We start from the raw sequence: 25360 nt of genomic DNA on the forward strand, positions 1-25360 counted from the left end.
GTATTTTCCAATATCTAGTTAATATTTCTCTAATTTGATCATAATTCAAATAATATTGGGTTATAAACATTACTTTGTTGTTAGATTTCTCAGTATTGAGACTCATTTCTTGCCCTTCTATAACCACCTTCCACCAAATTGGCAGGATAACCTTTTTCTCAAAATCTCTTTTTAAGAATCTCACTCAGTATTTCATAGTCCTTGATGTTACTACAGTTACGTTGGATTCTTATAAACTGTCCATAAAGGGACATTTTTCTTCCAAGGATGGTAATGGTTACTTGTATAATTTGAATAATTATTACAGTCCACATAACTACATTATCTAAAGGGATTTGTGTTTTTTTATAATCCTGGTGGGTCATGATGTGAACCACAAGAGTGGTCATTTATCTAGGTTCTATTGAAATATATATCAGCTAATTGTAGATGACCTATATCTGGCTTACCAATGATTGTTCTTCCAATACCCCTACATATCAATAGGTTTGGGGATTTTTTGGTTAAGAAATGACTTATTAACCTTTGGGGTTATCATTATGTTGGGCTCACCTAAGTAAACAATACACTATCATATAGGGACTTGGCGTATGTACGTACTTTCCTTATATTGTAATATTCCCAAATGTGTATTATACTGATAGAGATCCATTATATTAACATCTGAAGGGACTCCTGTAGGTTACCAAGTAAAAGCTATGGTTCCATCTATCCCTAAATATGATGGTTAATTAAATATGTTTTTATCCGTTAGGGATATGTATGGAGAATTCAATTAATATGTTAATATATTATTATACGGGTAAAAAGTGACTATACATAGTGTTTATAAATGGCAAAAAGTTAGTCATGAATAAACACTATGTATAGTCACTTTTTACCCAGTAGGGGGAGACAACATGCTTGTTTAGTTTTTTTCACAGGAATAGATCCTTGCTATTATGTTATACTGATATGGCGAGACCAGAAGTGACACCAATACAACTTCCGGTTTGACGATTTTTTCAGCACAAAGTTGTAGTGTTGTGGATACTTCTTCTTGCACAATTACTATGTATTGAATGTAGGATTGATCTATTGTTGTAAACAATCTTGGTTTGGGGACTTAGTTGCTCAAAATACAGGCCCAGCGAAACCGTAAGTAGAGAGCCGTTGCACCTCCGGTTTGGGGATGAATGGAACACAGAGATGCGTTCCAAATACACTTTTTGGCGCAATTTGTGTTTGAAGTGGGAGGTATGCGTTTGCTAGGTTGTATATAATGTGTTAATGTTTTCACATTCATTCACTGTTTTTGATCTGAAGAAAGGGACTTGAGTTCCCTGAAACATCATTTATTAAAGCTGACTTTTGTTCATAAACTCCTGAGAGTGTGCATTATTTTTTGGAAACTATACTACTGGCTAGGTATGTATATGTGTGTATATATATATATATATATATATATATATATATATATATATATATATATATATATATATATATATATTTATTTATATTTATTAGGACCAGCACTGCCTTGTATAAATGACTTAAGCTGCACATGAGTGGGTGCTAGCTTATGGAGTTTACCCTCTTGCTCCAATATATATATATTTGAACACATGAAAGCTGCAAATTATTTTCTTTCCTGACATGGAGAGTCCACAAATCCTTTCTAATTACTAGTGGGAATTCAATTCATGGCCACCAGGAGGAGGAAAAGAACACCCCAGCAAAACTTTAAGATCCCTCCCACTTCCCATAAACCCCCAGTCATTCAGCCGAAGGAATATGGAAAGAGAAGAGAATACAAAGGGTAAATAGGTGCCTTAAGTCTAGAAGAAACAAAAATAATAAGCCGTCTTGATTTAGACAAGGGTGGGTCGTGGACTCTCCATGCCAGGAAAGAAAAGACTATCAGGTAAGCATAAATTTTGTTTTCTTTCGAATGGCATGGAGAGTCCACAAATTCATTCTAATTACTAGTGGGAACCAATACCCAAGCTAGAAGACACAGAATGGAAAGGGAAACATGACAGGCAGACCGAAACTGAAGGCACCACCATTTAAAGAAAAAATTCTCTCAAAGGAAGCCTCAGATGAGGCAAAAACATTGAATGTCCAAAAATTTGGAAAAAAGTATAAAATAGGGACCACGTCTTGAATGTCTGCTACCCCGAAAACACATTTTAAAAAGGCCCAGGAAAAGAAAACAGCCCAAGCTGAATGATCCGTAATCCTCTGAAGAGACTGCTGCCCAGCTGACTCATAAGTCAACCGAATGAAACTTCTTAACCAAATGGAAATAGAAGTTGACGTGGCCTTCTGGCCTATACGTCTGCCAGCAAATAAAACCAAAAAGAGAATTAACGAAAATCCTTAGTAGCTTGGAGATAGGATTTTAGAGCACTCACAACATCCAAGTTGATTAACAGACAATCTTTCTGAAAAAAAAAAAGATTTGGGCACAAAAAAAGTAAATTTATGCTTACCTGATAAATTGATTTCTTCTATGATACGACGAATCCACGGATTCATCCTTTACTTGTGGGATATTATCCTCCTGCTAACAGGAAGTGGCAAAGAGCACCACAGCAGAGCTGTCTATATAGCTCCTCCCTTGACTCCACCTCCCAGTCATTCGACCGAAGGTATAGGAAGAAAAAGGAGAAACTAAAAGGTGCAGAGGTGACAAGTTTTAAGTAAAAAAATAGAATCTGTCTTAAATTGACAGGGCGGGCCGTGGACTCGTCGTATCATAGAAGAAATCAATTTATCAGGTAAGCATAAATTTCCTTTTCTTCTATAAGATACGAGGAGTCCACGGATTCATCCTTTACTTGTGGGATACAATACCAAAGCTACAGGACATGGATGAACGGGAGGGACAAGACAGATACCTAAACAGAAGGCACCACTGCTTGAAGAACCTTTCTCCCAAAAATAGCCTCCGAAGAAGCAAAAGTATCAAATTTGTAAAATTTGGAAAAGGTATGAATGGAAGACCAAGTCGCATCCTTACAAATCTGTTCAACAGAAGCATCGTTTTTAAAAGCCCATGTGGAAGCCACAGCTCTAGTAGAATGAGCTGTAATTCTTTCAGGAGGCTGCTGTCTAGCAGTCTCGTATGCCAAACGGATGATGCTTTTCAGCCAAAAAGAAAGAGAGGTAGCCGTAGCTTTTTGACCTCTACGCTTTCCAGAATAGACAACAAACACAGAAGATGTTTGACGGAAATCCTTGGTCGCTTGCAAGTAAAACTTCAAGGCACGAACCACGTCCAAGTTATGTAACAGACGCTCCTTCTTGGAAGTAGGGTTAGGACACAGAGAAGGAACAACAATTTCCTGATTAATATTCTTATTAGAAACAACCTTAGGAAGGAATCAAGGTTTGGTACGCAAAACCCCCTTATCAGAATGGAATATAAGATAAGGCGAGCCGCATTGTAATGCAGATAGCTCAAACTCTTCAAACAGAAGAGATAGCAACTAAAAACAGAACTTTCCAAGATAGAAGCTTAATATCTATGGAATGCATAGGTTCAAACGGAACCCCTTGAAGAACTTTAAGAACTAAATTCAAACTCCATGGCGGAGCAACAGGTTTAAACACAGGCTTAATTCTAACCAAAGACTGACAACGACTGAGACATCTGCCAGACGCTTGTGCAGTAAGACTGACAAAGCAGAAATCTGTCCCTTTAAAGGAACTAGCTGATAACCCCTTCTCCAATCCTTCTTGGAGAAAGGACAAAATCCTAGGAATCCATGAGTAGCCTTTGGATTCGCACCAATAAAGATATTTACGCCATATCTTATGAGAAATTTTCCTAGTGACAGGCTTTCAAGCCTGAATCAAGGTATCTATGACCGACTCAGAGAATTCCCGCTTAGATAAAATCAAGCGTTCAATCTCCAGGCAGTCAGCCGCAGAGAAACTAGATTTGGATGTTGGAACGGACCCTGAATGAGAAGGTCCTGTCTCCGTGGCAGTTTCCACGGTGGCAGAGATGACATTTCCACCAGATCTGCATACCAAGTCCTGTGTGGCCACGCAGGTGCTATCAAAATTACAGAAGCCCTCTCCTGTTTTATTCTGGCAATCAGACTAGGAAGGAGAGGAAAAGGAGGAAACACATAAGCCAGGTTGAACGACCACGGTACTGCTAGAGCATCTATCAGTACTGCTTGAGGATCCCTTGAACTGGACCTGTAACAAGGAAATTTGGCATTCTGACAAGATGCCATCAGATCCAATTCTGGTGTGCCCCATTGATAAATCAATTGTGCAAACACCTCCGGATGGAGCTCCCACTCCCCCGGATGAAAAGTCTGACGACTGAGAATATCCGCTTCCCAGTTCTCCACTCCTGGGATATAGATTGCTGATAGATGGCAAGAGTGAGTCTCTGCCCATCGAATGATTTTGAAAACCCCTATCACCGGTAGAGAACTCTTTGTTCCCACTTGATGATTGATATATGCTACAGTCGTGATACTGTCCGACTGGAATCTTATGAATTTGGCAAAAGCCAGCTGAGGCCACGCCTGAAGCGAGTTGAATATCGCTCTCAGTTCTAGAATATTTATAGGAAGGGGAGCCTCCTCCTGAGTCCACACACCCTGCGCCTTCAGGGAATTCCAGACTGCACCCCAGCCCAAGAGGCTGGCGTCCGTCGTCACTATGACCCATGCTGGCCTGCGGAAACACATTCCCTGGGACAGATGATCCTGTGACAACCACCAAAGAAGAGAGTCTCTGGTCTCTTGATCCAGATTTATCTGAGGAGATAAATTTGCATAATCCCCATTCCACTGTCTGAGCATGCATAGTTGCAGTGGTCTGAGATGCAAGCGAGCAAACGGAACTATGTCCATTGCCGCTACCATTAGCCCGATTACCTCCATACACTGAGCCACTGACGGCCGAGGAATGGAATGAAGTGCTTGGCAAGTGGTTAAGATCTTTGATTTTCTGACCTCCGTCAGAAAAATTTTCATGTCTACCGAGTCTATCAGAGTTCCTAGGAATGGAACTCTTGTGTGAGGGACAAGTGAACTCTTTATGTTCACCTTCCACCCGTGAGATCTTACAAAAGCCAAAACGATGTCCGTGTGAGATTTGGCTAGATGGTAAGTTGACGCCTGAATCAAGATATCGTCCAGATAGGGCACCACTGCTATGCCCCGCGGCCTTAGAACCGCCAGAAGGGACCCTAGCACCTTTGTGAAAATTCTGGGAGCTGTGGCCAACCCGAAAAGGAAGGGCCACAAACTGGTAATGCTTGTCCAGGAAGGCGAACCTGAGGAACTGGTGATGATCTTTGTGGATAGGAATGTGAAGATACGAATCCTTCAAATCCACGCTGGTCATATATTGACCCTCCTGGATCATTGGTAAAATTGTCAAATGGTCTCCATCTTGAAGGATGGGACTCTGAGAAATTTGTTTAGAATTTTGAGATCTAAAATCGGTCTGAAGGTTCCCTCTCTTTTGGGAACCACGAACAGATTGGAGTAAAACCCCTGCCCCTGTTCTGCTTTTGGAACTGGGTAGATTACACCCATAGTATATAGGTCTTCTACACAGCGTAAGAACGCCTCTCTTTTCGTCTGGTTTACAGACAAATGTGAAAGATGAAATCCCCCCCTTGGAGGAGAATCTTTGAATTCTAGATGATACCCCTGGGTCACGATTTCTAAAGCCCAGGAATCCTGAACGTCTCTTGCCAAAGCCTGAGCGAAGAGAGAAAGTCTGCCCCCTACTAGATCCAGTCCCGGATCGGGGGCTGCCCCTTCATGCTGCCTTGGTAGCAGCAGCAACGGGCTTCTTGGCCTGTTTACCTTTATTCCAGGCCTTGTTAGGTCTCCAGACTGACTTGGATTGAGCAAAATCCCCCTCCTGCTTTGTGGCAGGGGAGGAGGTAGAGGGACCACCTTTGAAGTTTCGAAAAGGAATGAAAATTATTTTGTTTGGCCCTCATTCTATTTGTCTTGTCCTGAGGAAGGGCATGGCCTTTTCCTCCAGTGATGTTGGAAATGATCTCCTTCAGTTCAGGCCCGAATAGGGTCTTACCTTTAAAAGGAATAGCTAATAGCTTAGATTTTGATGACACATCAGCAGACCAGGACTTAAGCCATAACACTCTACGCGCTAAAATGGCAAAACCTGAATTCTTTGCCGCTAATTTAGCCATTTGATAAGCGGCATCTGTAATAAAAGAATTAGCTAGCTTGAGAGCCTTAATTCTATCTAAAATATCATCTAATGGGGTCTCAACCTTAAGAGACTCCTCTAGAGCCTCGAACCAAAAAGCAGCTGCACGCTATAGGTTGTAGAAGAAAACCCTGATGAATAAACAATTTCTTTAGAAGACCCTCTAATTTTTTATCCATAGGATCTTTGAAAGCACAACTGTCCTCATTAGGTATAGTTGTACGCTTAGCCAGGGTAGAAATAGCTCCCTCCACCTTAGGGACCGTCTGCCACGAATCCCGAATGGTGTCAGATATGGGAAACATTTTCTTAAAAGTAGGAGGGGGAGAGAACGGAATGCCTGGTCTATCCCATTCCTTAGTAACAATGTCCGAAATCCTCTTAGGGACTGGAAAAACATTAGTGTAAGTAGGGACCTCTAGATATCTATCCATTTTACACAATTTCTCTGGTGGAATTACAATAGGGTCACAATCATCCAGAGTCGCTAAAACCTCCCTGAGCAACAAGTGGAGGTGTTCAAGCTTAAACTTAAAGGCCGTCATATCTGAGTCTGTTTGAGGGAACATCTTTCCTGAATCAGAAAGCTCTCCCTCAGACAGCAATTTCCCCATCCCGAAATCAGAACATTGTGAGGGTACATCGGAGATGGCCAATAAAGCGTCAGAGGGCTCAGCATTTACTCTAATACCGGACCTACTGCGCTTCCCCTGCAAACCAGGCAGTTTAGATAATACCTCTGTGAGGGTAGTAGACATAACTGCGGCCATATCTTGCAGGGTGAAAGAATAAGACGCACTAGAAGTACTTGGCGTCGCTTGGGCGGGCGTTAAAGGTTGTGACACTTGGGGAGAAGTAGATGGCATAACCTGATTCTCTTCTGACTAAGAATCATCCTGAGACATACTTTTATCAGCTAAAATATGTTCTTTGCAATGTAAGGCCCTTTCAGTACATTAGGGACACATTTTAAGTGGGGGTTCCACAATGGCTTCTAAACACATGGAACATTGGCTTTCCTCAATGTCAGACATGTTAAACAGGCTAGTAATTACCACAAACAGGCTTGAAAACACTTTATTTAATGAAAAAATAACTATCTGAAAAAACAGTACTGCGCCTTTAAGAGAAAAAAAACATACAATTTTTCCAAAACTGCTTTAAAACGATAATTATCCCAATTTTATGATAAAAGCATCCCAACTTGTCAGCTAAGTTTGTCCCACAAGGAAAGGAATACTTAACCCTTACCAAAAAAACATTGTGCTATAAAACGTTAACTTCAAATAAAAACACCCCCTGCACCTCGCCACAGCCCTGCTGTGGCGCCTACCTGCCTTCAGGGGTCTGTAAAATCGTATTAAACCTTCGATTAGGCCCAATACTGTTCTGAAAGGCCCACCGGAGTTGGAGCTTGCTGCTTGTCTGGGAAAAACAACTGCGCAACTAAGGCGCGAAAATAGGCATCGCCCATCTCACTCGATGTCTCACAGCCTAAAATAACCGCACCAGAGCGGTCTAAAACCTAGCCATGTGGGTTCATATACCCATAAATGAAGCCATGTGTACCCTCTATACTTAATAAAGTAGAAAAACGTCTATCATAAAAAAACGTTATCTGTAACTCCGAGTCATGAAAACGTTTGCCCACAAACATCATAACATCAGTGTCAACCTTTTTTTTTTTTATAGCCCAATATGCAAGTCCAGTAATACCCCTCTTTATACTTTAGGATTACTGCTTAACCTTTCCCTCATGGGGATACTGTCAGCCAATTCTGAAATAACACAGTCTCTCCAGAAAAAAAAATGACTGAACATACCTCACTGCTTATAGCATGAAAAATGTTCCTCACACTGAAGTTTCTTAAGTACTCCTCAGCAATTCTGTGGGAACTACTCTGGATCTTAGTAACAACTGCTAAGATCATCAGCCTCCAGGCAGAAGTCTTCATCCATCTGCTGCCTGGGAGAAAATAGCACACACCAGTACCATTTCAAATAAAAAAGTCTTGCTTGAAGAAAATAAAAACTAACATTTTATCACCTCTTTCACTTTACCCTTCCTATTACTTAGAGTAGGCAAAGAGAATGACTGGGGGGTGGAGTCAAGGGAGGAGCTATATAGACAGCTCTGCTGTGGTGCTCTTTGCCACTTCCTGTTAGCAGGAGGATAATATCCCACAAGTAAAGGATGAATCCGTGGACTCGTCGTATCTTATAGAAGAAAAAGGAATGACAATTTCCTGATTGATATTGCGGTCCGAAACTACCTTAGGAGGAATCCCAAATTGGGACTAAAGAACCGCCCTATCCGCATGGAAAATGAGATAAGGCAAATCACACAGTAGAGCCGATATTTCAGAGACTCTCCGAACAGAAGGAAAGCCAATAAAAACTTTCCAACAGAAAAAAATGCATAGGTTCAAACAGAGCTTGCTGCAGAACCGAAGAACAAACAGAAGGCTCCTAGTCGGGGCAACAGGATTGAACGCAGGCCTGAGCTGACCAGAGCCTGGACAAAGGACTGAACATCTGGAAGTTAAACGCCTGAGAAGCAAAACAGGAAGAGCAGAAATCTGACCTTATAGGGAACTAATTGATAAACCCTTCTCCAGATCCTCCTGGAGAAGAGGCAAAATGCGGGAAACTCTCACTTAACACCAAGAAGAAACCCCGATATTCGCACCAGAAAAGATATGTTCGCCAAAACTTATGTTAAATTTTGCGAGGAACTGGCTTGCGCACCTGGATCAGGCGGTCCATATCATAACATATATAGGGCCCAGAAGCTGAATCACTAATAATAATGCACCGGCGATAAGAGATTCTCTCCTAGGTGCAATGCAGCAGCGCGCCAAAAAGACCCTGTTCATGGCGGGAAAATACAATTTGAAGTGCCCATCAGTAAATAAAAATGGCTTCTCCCTAATAGGTTAAAACTTTACATGAGAGCCCCTTGCTTGATCATAATAAGCTAAAACAATTGGCACGCAATGCAATCGCCAAAGAAGCCAGGAAGCAGAAAATAAACCACCTCCTGATACAAGAGAAAACAAACATGCCTCCTATATTGGATAAGGCACTTCACATAAAAGCACAACACGCTGTTGCTGTGAATGCAGCCGTTTAAATACATGTCTTAAGTGACGCAATGCAGCCATTTACGCCAGTAACCTAGTTGCATAAGAACCCTTAGCCGAGTGCTGCAAATGTCCCTCCTACACATGCGCCATGATAATGCAAGCACCCTAGCATTGAGCCACAAATGTGGCCATCCACGCATGTACTCTTTCATAGTACAAATGATGCCCTTCTACTGAAGCGCCGTATTATACAAGCACCTTAGCCAAGTGCTGAGTCCAGAGCATAAATATGGAACTGGTACTTGCAGGTGAAAGGGATCTCCCTTTATTATTGTCAGCAAAAAGCCTGCTCCAGTTCAACAATAAAGGAGATATCCCTACTAGGAAATGGAGCATCAAGCATATTATAGGCATGGAAAAACAAATAACCCACTAAGGAGGTCTATGATTCCCAATTAAAGTAAAAAAGATGCCACAGATACCCTTCACAAAGGGATTTACTCTAAGCTTAATAGGAGCCTTTCTTGAAAACCCCATAGTGCCTGCCCCCACTGAGGGGTTAAATCAACAGAGTGGCAAAAGTCCCCCACCCTTAGCTGGAGAAGTCACCCCTCACTTAGACCACAAGCCATAGAGGAATAAGGGATCCAGGGACTTACCAGTCTTGCAGCTTTCTCAGCAGCCCCAGGTTTCACAGAAAAATCTTCATCTTGACAGGGACCTTGGAGCTTTAACTTTAGGGCAGGCACTGCATCTCCGGTCTGACAGATCGAGACGAGGAAAAGCAGAGTAACCAACCCTGGTTTTCCATATAGGGGTTAGCATAAATTGTTGGGAGTAAAAGTAAGGACTACCTCACCAACCTTCAACAGCTAATAGCCACCATAACTCTTACTAAAGAGGATTACATGGACACATCATTGCCCCAATCCTTGCTTGCAGGGAAAATACCCATTAAATTATAAAATACTTGATTTTCTTCAGACACCATCTTCGCACACCTCCTATGATGCACAAAGGCAAAGAATGAATGGGGGTTTATGGGAAGTGGGAGGGATCTTAAAGCTTTGCTGGGGTGTTCTTTGCCTCCTCCTGGTGGCCAAGAGTTGAATTCCCACTAGTAATTAGAATGGATTTGTGGAATCTCCATGCCATTGGAAAGTAAATGGTCGTTGAGCTCTTAAATTCATGGTATTGGTCAAAGCAAAACTCTACAGTGACATGCAAACTTTTTGCCGGCAAAAAATAAAAGAAGCAAAAGTAGTTTGAGTCACTACAAGTGGCACTCCTGCCCCAACTACTAGTGTATCAAGCACAACTTTTTGCCACTCATGCACCAGCTGCCAGCTCATCCAACATCCCCTGAGCCACTTGGCTAACTCCTGCACAGGTGCTAGGGCATCTAGCAACATCTTTACAACTCCTTCCCCAGATGCAAGTGCATCCAACACCCCAAGACACAGCCATCTCGTAAATAATGGTGTTCCTCACAAGAGTCAGATGAATGTTACTATTTTTAGAGCATCTTCACCTGCTGCTATTCCAATAGCTTTACCTTAATATACCATGTCCAATTACAGGGCATAAGAAGAAGTGGTCTAGTGGATGTTTTTTTCAGCATCCATGTCTACAAATGCCTGCTTTGATCATGTTCACATTGAAAAGGGCTCATTTGCAGTTATTTCATCAAAGTGGTTTATCTTTTTCTTAAAAAATATTCATCTCAGTTTAGATAAATAACAACATATGTCTAATAATAAAAAGCAAATTCATATTACATTGCTAAACTTAATTAAGAATTTTATCACCCTAGCTTAAAATCAGAAACAAAGCAACATAAAACACAGACAAATGGCGTCTCTTTAAAATACAAGTAGTCTTTGAATTTCCATCTCCTACAAAGCAGAAAATACTCCTGTCAGACTTGCGCACACAATTGTTAGTAAAGTCACTTATATGTTAGACACACAAGTTTTCATACCTGGAAGAACAGAAAACTTCTACATTCTGAATGGTCTTGTTCACGGTATTGAGAAGAATAATTTCTTCATTTTCCTGGATCTTATCTTGATAATTTACAGATTTCTCATCACTGCCCTTATTTTGCTGGCAGGAAAAAAAAATATAGAAAATATTTATCAAACAAACTAATGTACATATTAAACCTTCAAGCAACATGAAGGTATTGGATTCTAAATTAGTATTTACCAAAACAACAACATACACATCTCATGCCTTTAAGAAAGAACATGCTTTTTAAAGGAAAAAGTTATTATCGTTCTTTGTTCGATAAAGCAGAGTGATCTGCAGTATACTAAATTTATATATACTGTAGCACATGCAGACAATGTTGCTTAATGAATGCTCACAGACTAGATCTGTCATAAATAACTGATCAACTGACAACACATGAATCTGTGGACTGATTGCAATAAAAAAGGAAATTTATGCTTACCTGATAAATTTATTTCTTTACGATATGAAGAGTCCACAGATTTCATCCTTACTTATGGGATGCTGACCAGGAGGTGGCAAAGAGCACCACAGCAGAGCTGCATATATAGCTCCTCCCTTTCCTCCCACTCTAGTCATTCGACCGAAGTTAGGAAGAGAAAGCAAAAGCCAAGGTGCAGAGGTGACTGAAGTTTAACAAAAATAAAGACCTGTCTTAGAAAATGAACTCGTCATATCGTAAAAGAAATAAATTTATCAGGTAAGCATACATTTCCTTTTCTTTTACAAGATATGACGAGTCCACAGATTTTATCCTTACTTATGGGATACAATACCAAAGTTATAGGACACGGATGAAAGGGAGGGACAAGTCAGGAACCTAAACGGAAGGCACCACTGCTTGAAGAACCTTTCTCCCAAAAACAGCCTCGGACGAGGCAAAAGTAACAAATTTGGAAAATTTGGAAAAAGTGTGAAGAGAAGACCAAGTTGCAGCCTTGCAAATCTGTTCAACAGAAGCATCCTTTTTAAATGCCCATGAGGAAGCCACAGCCCTAGTAGAATGAGCCGTAATTCTTTCAGGAGGCTGCTATCCAGCAGTCTCATATGCAAAACGGATGATACTCTTCAGCCAAAAAGAGAGAGGTAGCCGTAGCTTTCTGGCCCCTACGTTTTCCACAAAAAACAACAAATAATGAAGATGATTGACGAAATTCTTTAGTCGCCTGCAAGTAAAACTTCAGGGCACGGACCACGTCCAAGTTATGTAACAGACGCTCCTTCTTAGAAGAAGGATTAGGACACAATGAAGGAACAATTTCCTGATTAATATTTTTGTTGGAAACAACCTTAGGAAGAAAACCAGGTTTGGTACGTAACACTACCTTATCGGAATGAAAAATAAGGTAAGGAGAATCACATTGTAACGCTGAAAGCTCCGAAACTCTGCGAGCAGAAGAAATAGCAACCAAAAATAAAACCTTCCAAGATAACCATTTAATATCTATGGAATGCATAGGTTCAAACGGAACCCCTTGAAGAACCTTAAGAACTAAATTCAAACTCCAAGGAGGAGCAATAGGTCTAAACACAGGCCTGATTCTAGTCAGAGCCCGACAAAAAAATTGAACATCCGGAATATCTGCCAGACGTTTGTGTAGCAAAATAGATAAAGCAGAAATCTGTCCCTTTAAGGAACTTGCTGATAACCCTTTCTCCAAACCTTCTTGGAGAAAAGATAAAATCCTAGGAATCCTAATCTTTCTCCATGAGTAGCCCTTGGATTCGCACCAATAAAGATATTTGCGCCATATCTTATGGTGAATCTTTCTAGTAACAGGCTTACGTGCCTGAATCAAAGTATCAATGATCGAATCAGAGAACCCTTACTTAGATAAAATCAAGTGTTCCATCTCCAAGCAGTCAGCTGCAGAGAAACTAGATTCCGATGATGGAAGGGTCCCTGAATGAGAAGGTCCTGCCTCAATGAAAGCTTCCATGGGGGGAGAGAGGACATGTCCACCAGATCGGCATACCAAGTCCTGCGAGGCCACGCAGGAGCGATGAGAATCACTGAAACCCTCTCCTGTTTGATCCGAGCAATCATCCGGGGAAGGAGAGCAAACGGTGGAAACACATAAGCTAGGATGAACGACCAAGGCACTGCCAAGGCATTTATCAGTTCGGCCTGAAGATCCCTGGACCTGGATCCGTATCTCGGGAGCTTGGCATTCTGACGAGATGCCATAAGATCCAGCTTCGGTCTGCCCCAACTGAGAATCAGGGTGTCAAAGACCTCCGGATGGAGTTCCCATTCCCCCGGATGAAACGTCTGTCTGCTCAAAAAAATCTGCTTCCCCATTGTCCACTCCTGGGATGTAGATTGCTGACAGATAACAAGAGTGAGTCTCCGCCCACCGCATTATGTTGGATACTTCTGTCATCGCCAAGTAACTCCTTGTTCCTCCCTGATGATTGATGTAAGCCACAGTCGTGATGTTGTCCGACGGAAATCGGATGAATTTGGCCGAAGCCAACCGAGGCCAAGCCTGAAGCGCATTGAATATTGCTCTCAACTCCAGAATATTGATTGGAAGTAGAGACTCCGACCGAGTCCACACACCCTGAGCCTTCAGGAAATTCCAGACTGCACCCCAACTTAGTAGACTGGCGTCCGTTGTCACTATCACCCATGAGGGTCTGCGGAAGCACGTCCCTTGGGACAGATGATCCGGCGACAACCACCAAAGAAGAGAGTCTCTTGTCTCCTGATCCAGATCTATCTGAGGAGACAAATTTGCATAATCTCCATTCCATTGTCTGAGCATGCTTAGTTGTAGAGGTCTGAGATGAAAACGAGCAAACGGAATGATGTCCATTGCCGCCACCATCATCAATCCAATTACCTCCATGCACTAAGCCACTGATGGCCGAGGATTGGACTGAAGGGATCGGCATGTATTCAGAATCTCTAACTTTCTGACTTCCTTCAAAAAGATTTTCATGGATATAGAGTCTATTAGAGTTCCCAGGAAAGGAACCCTTGTCTGTGGAATTAGTGAACTCTTTTCTAGATTCACCTTCCACCCGTGAGTCTATAGAAAGGATAGAACAATGTCAGTATGAGACTTTGTCAGCTGATAAGACGACGCCTGGATCAGAATATCGTCCAGATAAGGCGCCACTGTAATGCCCCGCGGCCTGAGAACCGCCAGCAGAGACCCTAGAACCTTTGTGAAGATCCTGGGTGCCGTGGCCAACCCAAAAGGAAGGGCCACGAACTGAAAATGTTTGTCCACAAAGGCAAATCTCAGGAACTTGTGATGATCTCTGTAGATAGGAACATGAAAATATGCGTCCTTCAGGTCCACGGCAGTCATAAATTGACCCTCCTGGATCATTGGAAGAATGGTACGAATAGATTCTATCTTGAAGGATGGAACTCTGAGAAACTTGGTCAGACTCTTGAGATCTAAGATAGGTCTGAAAGTTCCCCTTCCTTTTTGGGAACTATGAACAGATCTTAATAAAAACCCCTGTCCCTGAATTTGATCGGGGCAAATTACTCCCATGGAGGATAGGTCCCTTACACAGTGTAAGAACGCCTCTCTCTTTATCTGGCCTACAGGCAATCGAGAAAGAAGAAACCTTCCTCTGGGAGAATAATTTCTGAATTCCAGCTGGTATCCCTGAGACACTATTTCTAACTCCCAGGGATCCTGAACATCTCCTATCCAAGCCTGGATGAAGAAGACAGCCTGCCCCTACTAGATCCGATCCCAGATCGGGGGCCAACCCTTCATGCTAATTTGGGAGCAGCAGAAGGCTTCTTGGATTGTTTATTCTTGTTCCAAGACTGGGTCGAACTCCAAATAGACTTGGTTTGTGAATAGTTACCTTCCTGCTTTAGAGGAAGAAAGACTTTGTTATCCTGGACTTCCTTGAAAAAAATGTCTGTTCTAATGGAACCAGACAAAGAAGGAACCAGTACGCTGCCGCACAAGCAACAGCGGCCATAAGAAGCCTAACGCACCTGGAGCTTCCAGATACTGACCAAGGCCGGACCCGGTTAACTTCCGAGTTCAGAAGCATCAGCAAGAAATAACTGATCGACTTAAAGGTCTTAATGGTATCTTCTAAAGAGAGCCAGTGCATCAAAAAAAGTTGACGGCAGACAAGTCATAGGTTGCCAATATTGAACAACCCCTCAAACTGATACCCCTAGGATCCTGAAGGGAACAACTACCCAGACTACTTTTTCAACAAAACAATTACCATCCGAAGTAATATCCCAACACAAGTCTGCAACCTTCCATCTCCGCCCCCGGCAACCCCCTCCACCACTCTCAGCACCTTCCCCCCTACCTCTGAGAATGAAGTGAGTTCCCTATTGTCTTCCTCACACCTCACTACCTGCCCACTTGATCCTATCCCTTCACATCTAATACCGTCTCTGTCTTCTACCCTCACTCCAGCTCTTACTCACATATTTAACCTATCCCTTACTACCGGTTCATTCCCATCTTCCTTCAAACATGCAAAGGTCACCCCCATCCTCAAAAAACCCTCCCTCGACCCCAATTCTCCTGCAAACTACCGCCCCATATCACTGCTTCCGCTAGCTTCAAAAGTCCTTGAAAAACTAGTCTTCGATTGCTTAACCCACTTCTTGTCCTCCAACTCACTGCTTGACCCCTTTCAATCTGGCTTCCGTTCCCAACACTCAACTGAGACTGCCCTCACCAAAGTTACTAATGATCTTCTTTCAAAAAAATGGCCACTACTCAATACTTATCTTACTTGATCTGTCTGCTGCCTTTGACACAGTTGACCATCCCCTTCTCCTACGGACTCTCAGCTCTTTGGGCTCTCTGACACTGCCCTTTCCTGGATCCACTCTTATCTCTCTAATAGGTCCTTTTCTGTCTCCTTTGCTGGTGGCGACTCCTCTCCATTGCCTCTGTCTGTTGGAGTACCTCAAGGCTCTGTTCTGGGTCCCCTACTCTTCTCTATTTATACATCCTCACTGGGAAAACTTATCAGTAGCTATGGCTTCAACTACCACCTCTATGCTGATGATAACCAGATCTACCTATCCGCCCCTTCACACTCTCCTTCTGTCCTTGCTCACATCGGTGTCTGCTTATCTGGCATTTCTTCTTGGATGGCCTCTCACCACCTAAAAATCAATATGTCCAAGACTGAGCTTCTTCTAATCCCCCCCTCTAATTCTACCCCGGTTCCTAACTTTTCAATCACTGTTGGTGATACCACTATCTCCCCATCACCCCAAGTCCGCTGCCTAGGAGTTACACTTGACTCCAATCTGTCCTTCATTCCCCACATCCAATATCTCCAAAATCCGTCCATTTCTGAGTGCTGAAACTACTAAACAGCTAATCCACTCCCTGGTAATCTCCCGACTTGACTACTGTAATAACCTACTAACTGGCCTCCCTCTCTCCCGCCTCTCCCCTCTTCAATCCATCCTAAATGCCTCTGCTAGGCTAATCCACCTCTCCCGACGCTCTGTATCTGCTGCACCTCTCTGTGAGTCCCTTCACTGGCTACCCATCCACAGCAGAATTAAATTCAAAATTCTCATCCTGACCTACAAAGCCCTTACCAACGTAGCCCCCCCTACCTGTCCTCACTCATCAAGAAATATATTCCAGCCCGCCCCCTAAGATCCAACAATGACCTGCTCCTTGAATCTTCTACCATCACCTCCTCCCATGCCAGGCTACAGGACTTCTCTTGTGCAGCACCAACCATCTGGAATGCACTTCCCAGAGCTGTTAGACTTTCCCCTAACCTTTCCTCCTTTAAATGCTCCCTAAAGACCTTTCTGTTCATGGAAGCCTATCTCTAAATCAGTAAAAAATGAATTCTACCTGCCTAACTGCTGCCCCATCTAACTCCACACTAACATCATTCTCACCTTTGCAGTCCCCACCTCCTGTTTCTCACCCTCCTACCATCTAGATTGTAAGTTCCCACGGGAACAGGGCCCTCAATTCCCCCTGTATTTGTTTTGTTAAACTTTGGTGTCTTCTATATTGTATTGTACTGTACTTTTATCTTTGTACCCATGGACAGCGCTGCGGAATCTGTTGGCGCTTTATAAATAAAGAATAATAATAATAATAATAATAATAATAATAATAATAATAATAATAAATAATACCCCAGATCTCCCATTCCTTAGCACTGATCTCGGTATGACCTATATTGACAACCCCCAGGTTATCATTGTCGTCCTGAGTAGCTAAAACCTCCTGAAGTAACAGACGGAGGTGTGCTAGCTTAAACCTGAAAGATACAACTTCAATATCAGCAGGAGGAATTACACTGTCAGAAAATGAGCATTGAGCCTCAGATGCTACCGAAGTATCCTCTTCCTCACGTCTGAGAGGGGACCTAGAGATAGCAACAACCGTGACAGGAACCTCTCTCACTGAATGGTTATTTTTCCTCTTGCGCTCTCCCTGCAGCACGGGAAAAGCCGACAACGGACTTGCGACCGCTTCTCACCAGAGAGAAACAACGTCTTGCAAAGCAACTCCAGGGGAGTCGTGGAGGAAACTCAGAGCACTGAAAGAATGGACTTTTTTGTTTGTTTTATATATATATATATATATATATATATATATATATATATATATATATATACCGTTTTGTGCAAGTGATTGTGTCTTACTCATGTATCCCATGGATGTTGTGGGCATTTTTAAGCTTTGTATTAAAGTTTGGAACTTTTAACTTTATTTTGTCTACTGCATTCTGTCTTTGTTACATACATATATATATATATATATATATATATATATAACACTTGAGAAGGCTGCAAATTGTACGCACAGATGAAGCAGAAAAGGGTTTTGCAATAATATAAAGGACATAAATGTAAAAACATCTTTCACGATGTAATCCATAAAATTGAATACCTGAAACAGAGGTACTGTGTCTTAAAATAAAGGAAAAATATCCAAATGTTATCAAAATGTAGTCCATTAACATAGGATATACTGGGGGTGAAAAACATAATGAGTGTGCAACAACCCTAGTCTCCTTTAAAAAACAACAATGGAAACCCTAATGTGCTTTAAATCAATCCAATAACATGGAAAATACACAGGGTGAAATGCATAAAGTGAATAAGACAACCCAATTCACGTTTTTATTAAAAAAGTTTTAACACCATAATAAGAGCCTGTCTCTTTAAATAATAAACATAACGTCCTAATGTTATTGCAACAAACTCCTTTACAATAAATATGTTGAATATAAATGGAGTATACGTCTCTGACTCAGAGAGTAAGAAACCTGCGTGATTTATGGCTAAAGATACAAAGGACTACGCCTGTCACTGCTAGCGTGTCCACCCTGCATGATTTATTCTGAGGTCAGAAACCCAAAAACACAGTGTCGCAACCTTGCAGCGGAGCGTGATTTACTCTTGTGCTCTCCCTGCTGCTCTAAAAAACGGAGGCTACAAGGGACCATGCCTGTCACTGCTAGCGTGCCCAGTACAGAGTAATAAGAGAGCGAAAACATGACGTGCACATAGCCCCGCCTATCGTGGACGTAATAAACTAAAAAACTCCCGGGTGGCTAAAGCAGTTAAAAATGGAGACGCCGATATTGAGCAGAGACCCATTTTAACAAAAGACTGCAACCTATAGTCATAGTCTAAAAACATAATACCCAGGGGAGTATAAACAGCACATCATAACATGCGCCACATTTTACATGCATCCCAGAGCAATAATAACCCTCCAAACGGCTAGTAGATTTATAGAAAAATAAAGCCGTTGTCAGAGCTAGTAAAACAAAAAAAGAGAGCCTCTTCTCCACGTCCTACCAGTGCCTGCAATGCCTGCCCAATAACATGTCCTCCCTCCTAGGGATAATGTTATCCAGTATCCCTTAATAAATAAAAGTGCCAATTTTTCTGTGAGCGTGTCCCCAGAAATAAAAATCAGCACTTACCTGAAGTTGCTGCCCGGCAGTAAGGCAGTCCACCCGGCTTGCGAGGTCCTCACTTTCTCCTCACATTGGCCTGTGGAAATAAAATGTACTGAGTATCTCTCTCCCCTCAGACTTTTATAAGCAGGGCAACATCAGTATGGGAGGTGCAGTGAGAATTATGTCCCACAAGTTTCCATTGATTTAAAGCCACCAGATGCTTCTCTTTTTACTGAAGATAGTGATCTGGTCTAGGCTACACCCTAGCACAAAGTAGTACTCAGTGGCACCACTTAAAATAAATAATAAACACTTGATTATTATTATTATTATTATACTTTATTTATTAATCGCCAACATATTCCGCAGCGCTGTCCATGGATACAACTCATTTAAATAAAACAATACAAGACTTGTAAGATACAGGACAGAATTTACAAACACATACAGGAGGGATTGAGGGCCCTATTCCCGTGGGAATCTATAACTAACACCTCACTCTGCCTCTTCCTATCACTAACACAGGCAAAGAGAATGACTGGGTGGGAGGGAAGGGAGGAGCTATATATGCAGCTCTGCTGTGGTGCTCTTTGCCTCCTCCTGCTGACCAGGAGGCGATATCCCACAAGTAAGGATGAAATCCGTGGACTTGTCATATCTTGTAAAAGTAAGAAAACTAAAAATTATCACTTAAAAAGATGATATTCCACTGATGAAAACACTTAATTCTTCAGGATGACTGATCCTTGTCCTTATTTATCATCTCTTCTGAGTATCTCTATTGTCATTAACCACAGTTCCAAAAGTCCTCAAATTCAAAATGGATCTAAACAACTTCTTCTTTTTTTTTTTTTTTACACTTATGACAGAAATGTTGATGTATTTTGTATCCCACTGCATTGATAGTGGTGTGCATTCACTAAATTCCACTTTCAGATCTATTATAAAGTACACAAACTTTGAGGTAGTAATGTCATAAAATCATACAGTCATATGCTGGCATAACTACAGCAGAAGTTTGTTAGCCAAGTAGAAAAGTAAATGCCAAACCCAAAAGTTCAAGATTTATAAAAATATGCCATTTTCAGTTGCTATATAAATTATTATTCAATTACATACACAATTCCAGACTTGTGTAAATTTTCCAGCCATTCTCATTAAGTCTCGTTAATTTACCTTGCAATCCTCCATCCAGGCCAATAACCCAGAAAATGTAAAGCTGGCCCAATTCCCACCATAGTAATTTTTCCTGTAAGAGAAAAAAATAATTGTTAAAAGGCTCTCATAAAAATGTACTTTGCAATTAATTTTTGACTGCCACAATTAGGTATAACAAAATTAAGCATAAAAAGAGGAAACAAAATATAAATTGATAGGCTGAAACAAATTACCTAAAACTCATCATTAAGAGTTTACAGATTAATGCTTGTGATTCTTGGCTAGCTTAGTAACAGCAAACTGACATCTCAGTAAGCCAATTTACTCATAAAATACTTAGGAATAGCTTTTGAAACAAATAAATATTAATGACACCAAGTTGCACTAAGAAACAGACACGTTGCAAAATTAAATCAAAGAATATCACAAATACCATTTACAGAGTGGTACAATGAACCCTTTTGTGCAGTTTTAAATTCAGGTAGGCATTGGAAAACGGATTTAAAAATGCATGAATTGATTGGAATATTCAAGTTAACAAGCATTTGTGTGGTATAACACTGTGATATTAGCACAGGTGAAGGGGAAGTTACTGGGTACAACTCAGAAGCAAATTCTGAGTATGCCAAGCCGACCATGATAAATTTAAAGTGTCAAAAAGTGCTTTAAACTGCTATTATATAGTGCATGGTGTATAAATCTATGTCCCCAGATTATGTGCACATTTCACCTGGGAGGCCTATGAAATTTTCAACTGTGAAAAGACCTTTCACCGCCTGGCTGAGAACTTGTCTACCCGTTTGCATGACAGGTTACTGCAAGGAAGAACTGGGCTTCAGATTGGTTAGAGGTTCTCCTTTCAACAAGAAGTAGATCTGCAGTATGTTCTCCCCAGGCCCTTTTTAATGGATGCATTACCCGGCTGAAAATTTAATAATGTTGAACTAGTTTAATATAACAAACTAACGTTGAATACCTTCTTCTAGAGAACCAAACCGGTACTCTCCTAGTACTTCTAGCACCATAAGTAGTGTAACTGTGTGGAATTACTTTATTAACAAAGCTGGGAGTAAATGCTGAGCGATTGATTAAAGGGACAGTATACACTCATTATCATATAACTGCATGTAATAGACACTACTATAAAGAATAAGTTGCACAGATACTGATATAAAAACTTAGTTAGAAGCTCTCAGTTTAGCTCTGTTGAAAAGGTAGCTGGAAAGCCCACTGCAAGTGGGAAATAAGACACTCCCCCCTTCTTTTGCATATGAAAAGACCCTTTACACAAACAGGAGCAAGCTGTAGTAGGTATCTGACGGTATTCTCATAAAACTTTGGGGCTTGGTTAGGAGTCTGAAAATCAGAGCAATATTATATAAAAATAAGCAAAACTATACATTTACAAAAAACAAAAAAAAAAACTTCATGGGCTATATAAATAGATCATCTACAAAACATTTTTGCAAAGAAAAAATGAGTGTATAATGTCCCTTTAAGGTTATTTAAGACAGTACTTGTTGGTGTCTAGAATTTATGTAGCATCCTCCTCTCGATTAACATGTCAATAATATTGCTCTAGTCGCAAAAGAATTTACTCACACTACAGGAATAATATAGCACTGGAGGAGTGTTTTTATATATGTGTGTGTGTGAGCAGCAAGAAGCTTGTTCTATATTTGCTGCCTTTTTATTAAAAGGTTATATTTTAATCAATTAAATATTCTAGTACAGTGTTTTTCAACCAGTGTGCCGTGGCACACTAGTGTGCCGTGAGAGATGCTCAGGTGTGCCACGGCAGACTGACAACAGTGTGACATATTTTTTAAACTTTGCTTGTTTTTTACTCCCAGTGCAGGGGTAGTTTGTAGGCGGCATGGCATAACAGCACAATACATACAGTATGTGTGTGTTTGTATGTATGTGTATATATATATATATGCTGTATTAGGCTACAATGTGTGATTTTTTTAAAATTTTGGGATGGTGGTGTGCCACAGGATTTTTTAATGTAAAAAAGTGTGCCACGGCAAAAAAAAAAAAAGTTAAAAATCACTGTTCTAGTACAGACAGATCCTGTAATATAAAAGGCCAAGTGTGTTTGTCCGAAGCTGTCATGCGCAGTAGAGACTGAGCGAGGACAAACACACCTGGTCTTCTGCATGCTGACCGGGTGTGGACGCGGGTGGGGCCGGGTGTGACGCGGGTGGGGCCGGGCGTGACACAGGCAGGGACGTGAGAGAGCGCTCAAAAGAGGGGGGATAGAGAGAGCAAAAGAGAGCGAGCGCGAGCGAGATTCAAGTTCTGTCCAGGCATATGTCCTACCTTGATCTTTAATAAGAGCTGACATAAGATGTCTAATTTGCAAACATGTGTAAAAATCTGTATTAGGCAGAGAAATGGTTTCAAATTATTTAATTATATCCTGTTCTTTCTCTCTAAATTGTGCTAGAAGAATAAGGCCTTTACTCCTCCAGGCATTGAATGTTATCAGGGTTCCCCATTATATTTAAAATCAGAAAATGCTAAACCATCAAAACGTCTAAGTTGCTCTAGGCTACTAAAGTGATGGTAAACTCTCGTCGTTTTCAAAACATACACTGAATGTTAGTTATATTTTACATGGAGTTTATTTCATTATTTGTAATAAAGATGCGCTGTAACTTAATTTTTAATATAGATTTTAAATTCTAATACCATTTTTTCTAAGAGCTAACAGTTTGAATTGTTGTCCAATCAGCGCTCTCCCAGTATGGCACTTTTGTTGTAGCTAAAGCGCTGATAGGACAACAATTCAAACCATTAGCTCACAGAAAAATTTACTTTTGAAGTGGGCGGCAGAGTGTGGGGTAGTTGAATTTTATATTAAAAAGTAAGTTATAGCGCAATTTATTAATTAAACTCTAAAATATCACTAACATACCGGATCTGTTTTTATAAAAGGCGAGAGTTTACCATCATTTAAATGCAATATAAGGAATATAATTTACTTTATACCATTCACTAGGATTTTTCTTTATCTTAATACCAAGATAAGCAAATTCATTATAGACAAAAAGGGAAAACAGTTGCACACTTCAGGTAAAGTTAAAAAATAACTTTTAATAATAAAGGATTAAAGCAAGGTACATAGAGGCAGCAAAGACGAAGATTCAAATTCATCTTGAACTGTTTTAAATGGTATTTTCTGCAAACTATTCTTATCTTTGAAGATCCATAGTATTTCAGACTTATGAGTATTAATTTTGTACCTGGAAAAGGAACCAAAGTCCTCAATTATTTGCAATAGTAGCGGGATACTGACTTTTGAATTGCTAAAGTATATTACCAGATCATCATAAATAGTTTTAAATAGATGTCCCCTTTAATCTCTTTCAATTGCTATAATATGTATAGTCAAGGGTTTAATCACTAAGTTGAATAATAGGGGGAGAGAGGACATCCTTGTCTGGTGCAGTAACAGAGTTATATTTTAGTAGTGGGGATACCATTCACAAGTAATGAAGTAGTAGAGTTTTTATAAATTAGATAAATAAATGTATTAAAATGACCGGAGAACCCAAAATCTTTCAGTAACGTGATGAGGTGGTCCCATGAAATAGAATTGAATGCTTTTTCGCATTGATTGTTAAGAATGCTAGATCTGTCTAAAAGTTACTATTCTTTTTATACATCTTATACCAGTAATGATTTAACACTAGCAGAACTTTCCTGACATTTAATGAGGGATTCCTGCCACTCATAAATCCAGATTGGTCTTGATGTGTAATAACTGGAAGGATTTTATTTTTTTAATCTATTAACTAGAATACCTATTATCAACTTATAATCGTTATTCAATAAAGAGATGGGCCAGTATGAATTAAGATTTTCATCTTCCTTACCTTTTTTGGGGATCAACGTATTAAAAGAGGAAGTGTAAAAAAATTCTCCCTGCAAAAAATATTTATTAAATAGAGTTCCCAAATACTGCACCATCAAATATTTCAATATCTTACAGAGCTCTAAAGGGATTTGGTCTGGACCAGTTGCCTTGTTAAAGGGACACTGTACCCAAAAAATTTCTTTCGTGATTCAGATTGAGCATGAAATTTTAAGCAACTTTCTAATTTACTCCTATTATCAAATTTTCTTAATTCTCTTGGTATCTTTATTTGAAATGCAAGAATGTAAGTTTAGATGCCGGCCCATTTTTGGTGAACAACCTGGGTTGTCCTTGCTGATTGGTGGATAAATTCATCCACCAATAAAAAAGTGCTGTCCAGAGTACTGAAACCAAAAAAAAGCTTAGATGCCTTCTTTTTCAAATAATGATAGCAAGAGAACGAAGAAAAATTGATAATAGGAGTAAATGAGAAAGTTGCTTAAAATTGCATGCTCTTTCTGAATTACAAAAGAAAAAATTTGGGTACAGTGTCCCTTTAAGTGGGTCTGATTAATGACACTTTAATTTCTACCTCCAATATGAAAGAATTCAAAAAGTCCAAAATCTCTCGAAATCTTTGGGATAGGAAACATCCCAAAATGGAATCATTAATAGCAAAGAATTCTTTTGCTAATATCATTATGATTAATACATTTTCTACCTCATACTTTAATTGAGGGGATATTAATTTTTGTTTTTCCTCATTTTCACTGGTTTGCTAAATATTTACTCAACGTTTCCCCAATTCTATACAATTTCACTCTTAACCTTAAATCCTTTTGTGCTGATTTTTGGCTAAGGAATATTACCCTTTTTTTCTTTGCATTAATATATTTTTACCAATTTACTCTTGAAACATTGTTAATATATATGCTGAAGTTTAGTTCTCAATTGGCTAGATAACTGTAATTCTCTGGCCTTGGACTTTCTTTTAAGTTTAAATAATAGGTAAGCTTTAATTTCACCTCTTGACACCGCCTTAGCGACCTCCCAGAAAATTTCAGTTTGTGAAAATAGTAACATATTCATTCCATTTTCCTATAAGCCAATATTTAAATGCATTATTTGT

The 25360-nt window shown here is 40.4% G+C and overlaps 1 protein-coding gene across 1 annotated transcript in view; it reads right to left on the minus strand.

Annotated features, from left to right (window-relative positions):
* Positions 1-25360, minus strand: part of CHM (CHM Rab escort protein) — a 341597-nt gene that overhangs the window by 294716 nt on the left and 21521 nt on the right. Inside the window, exons 3-4 of the mRNA XM_053715047.1 lie at positions 20385-20457; positions 11269-11393 (exon numbers count right to left, since the gene is read on the minus strand). Of these exons, the coding sequence (XP_053571022.1) occupies positions 11269-11393; positions 20385-20457 (198 nt within the window). The remainder of the gene's footprint in view (positions 1-11268; positions 11394-20384; positions 20458-25360) is intronic.

This window comes from Bombina bombina, chromosome 1 (assembly GCF_027579735.1).
Source record: "Bombina bombina isolate aBomBom1 chromosome 1, aBomBom1.pri, whole genome shotgun sequence".
NCBI classification, from domain to species: Eukaryota; Metazoa; Chordata; class Amphibia; order Anura; family Bombinatoridae; genus Bombina; species Bombina bombina.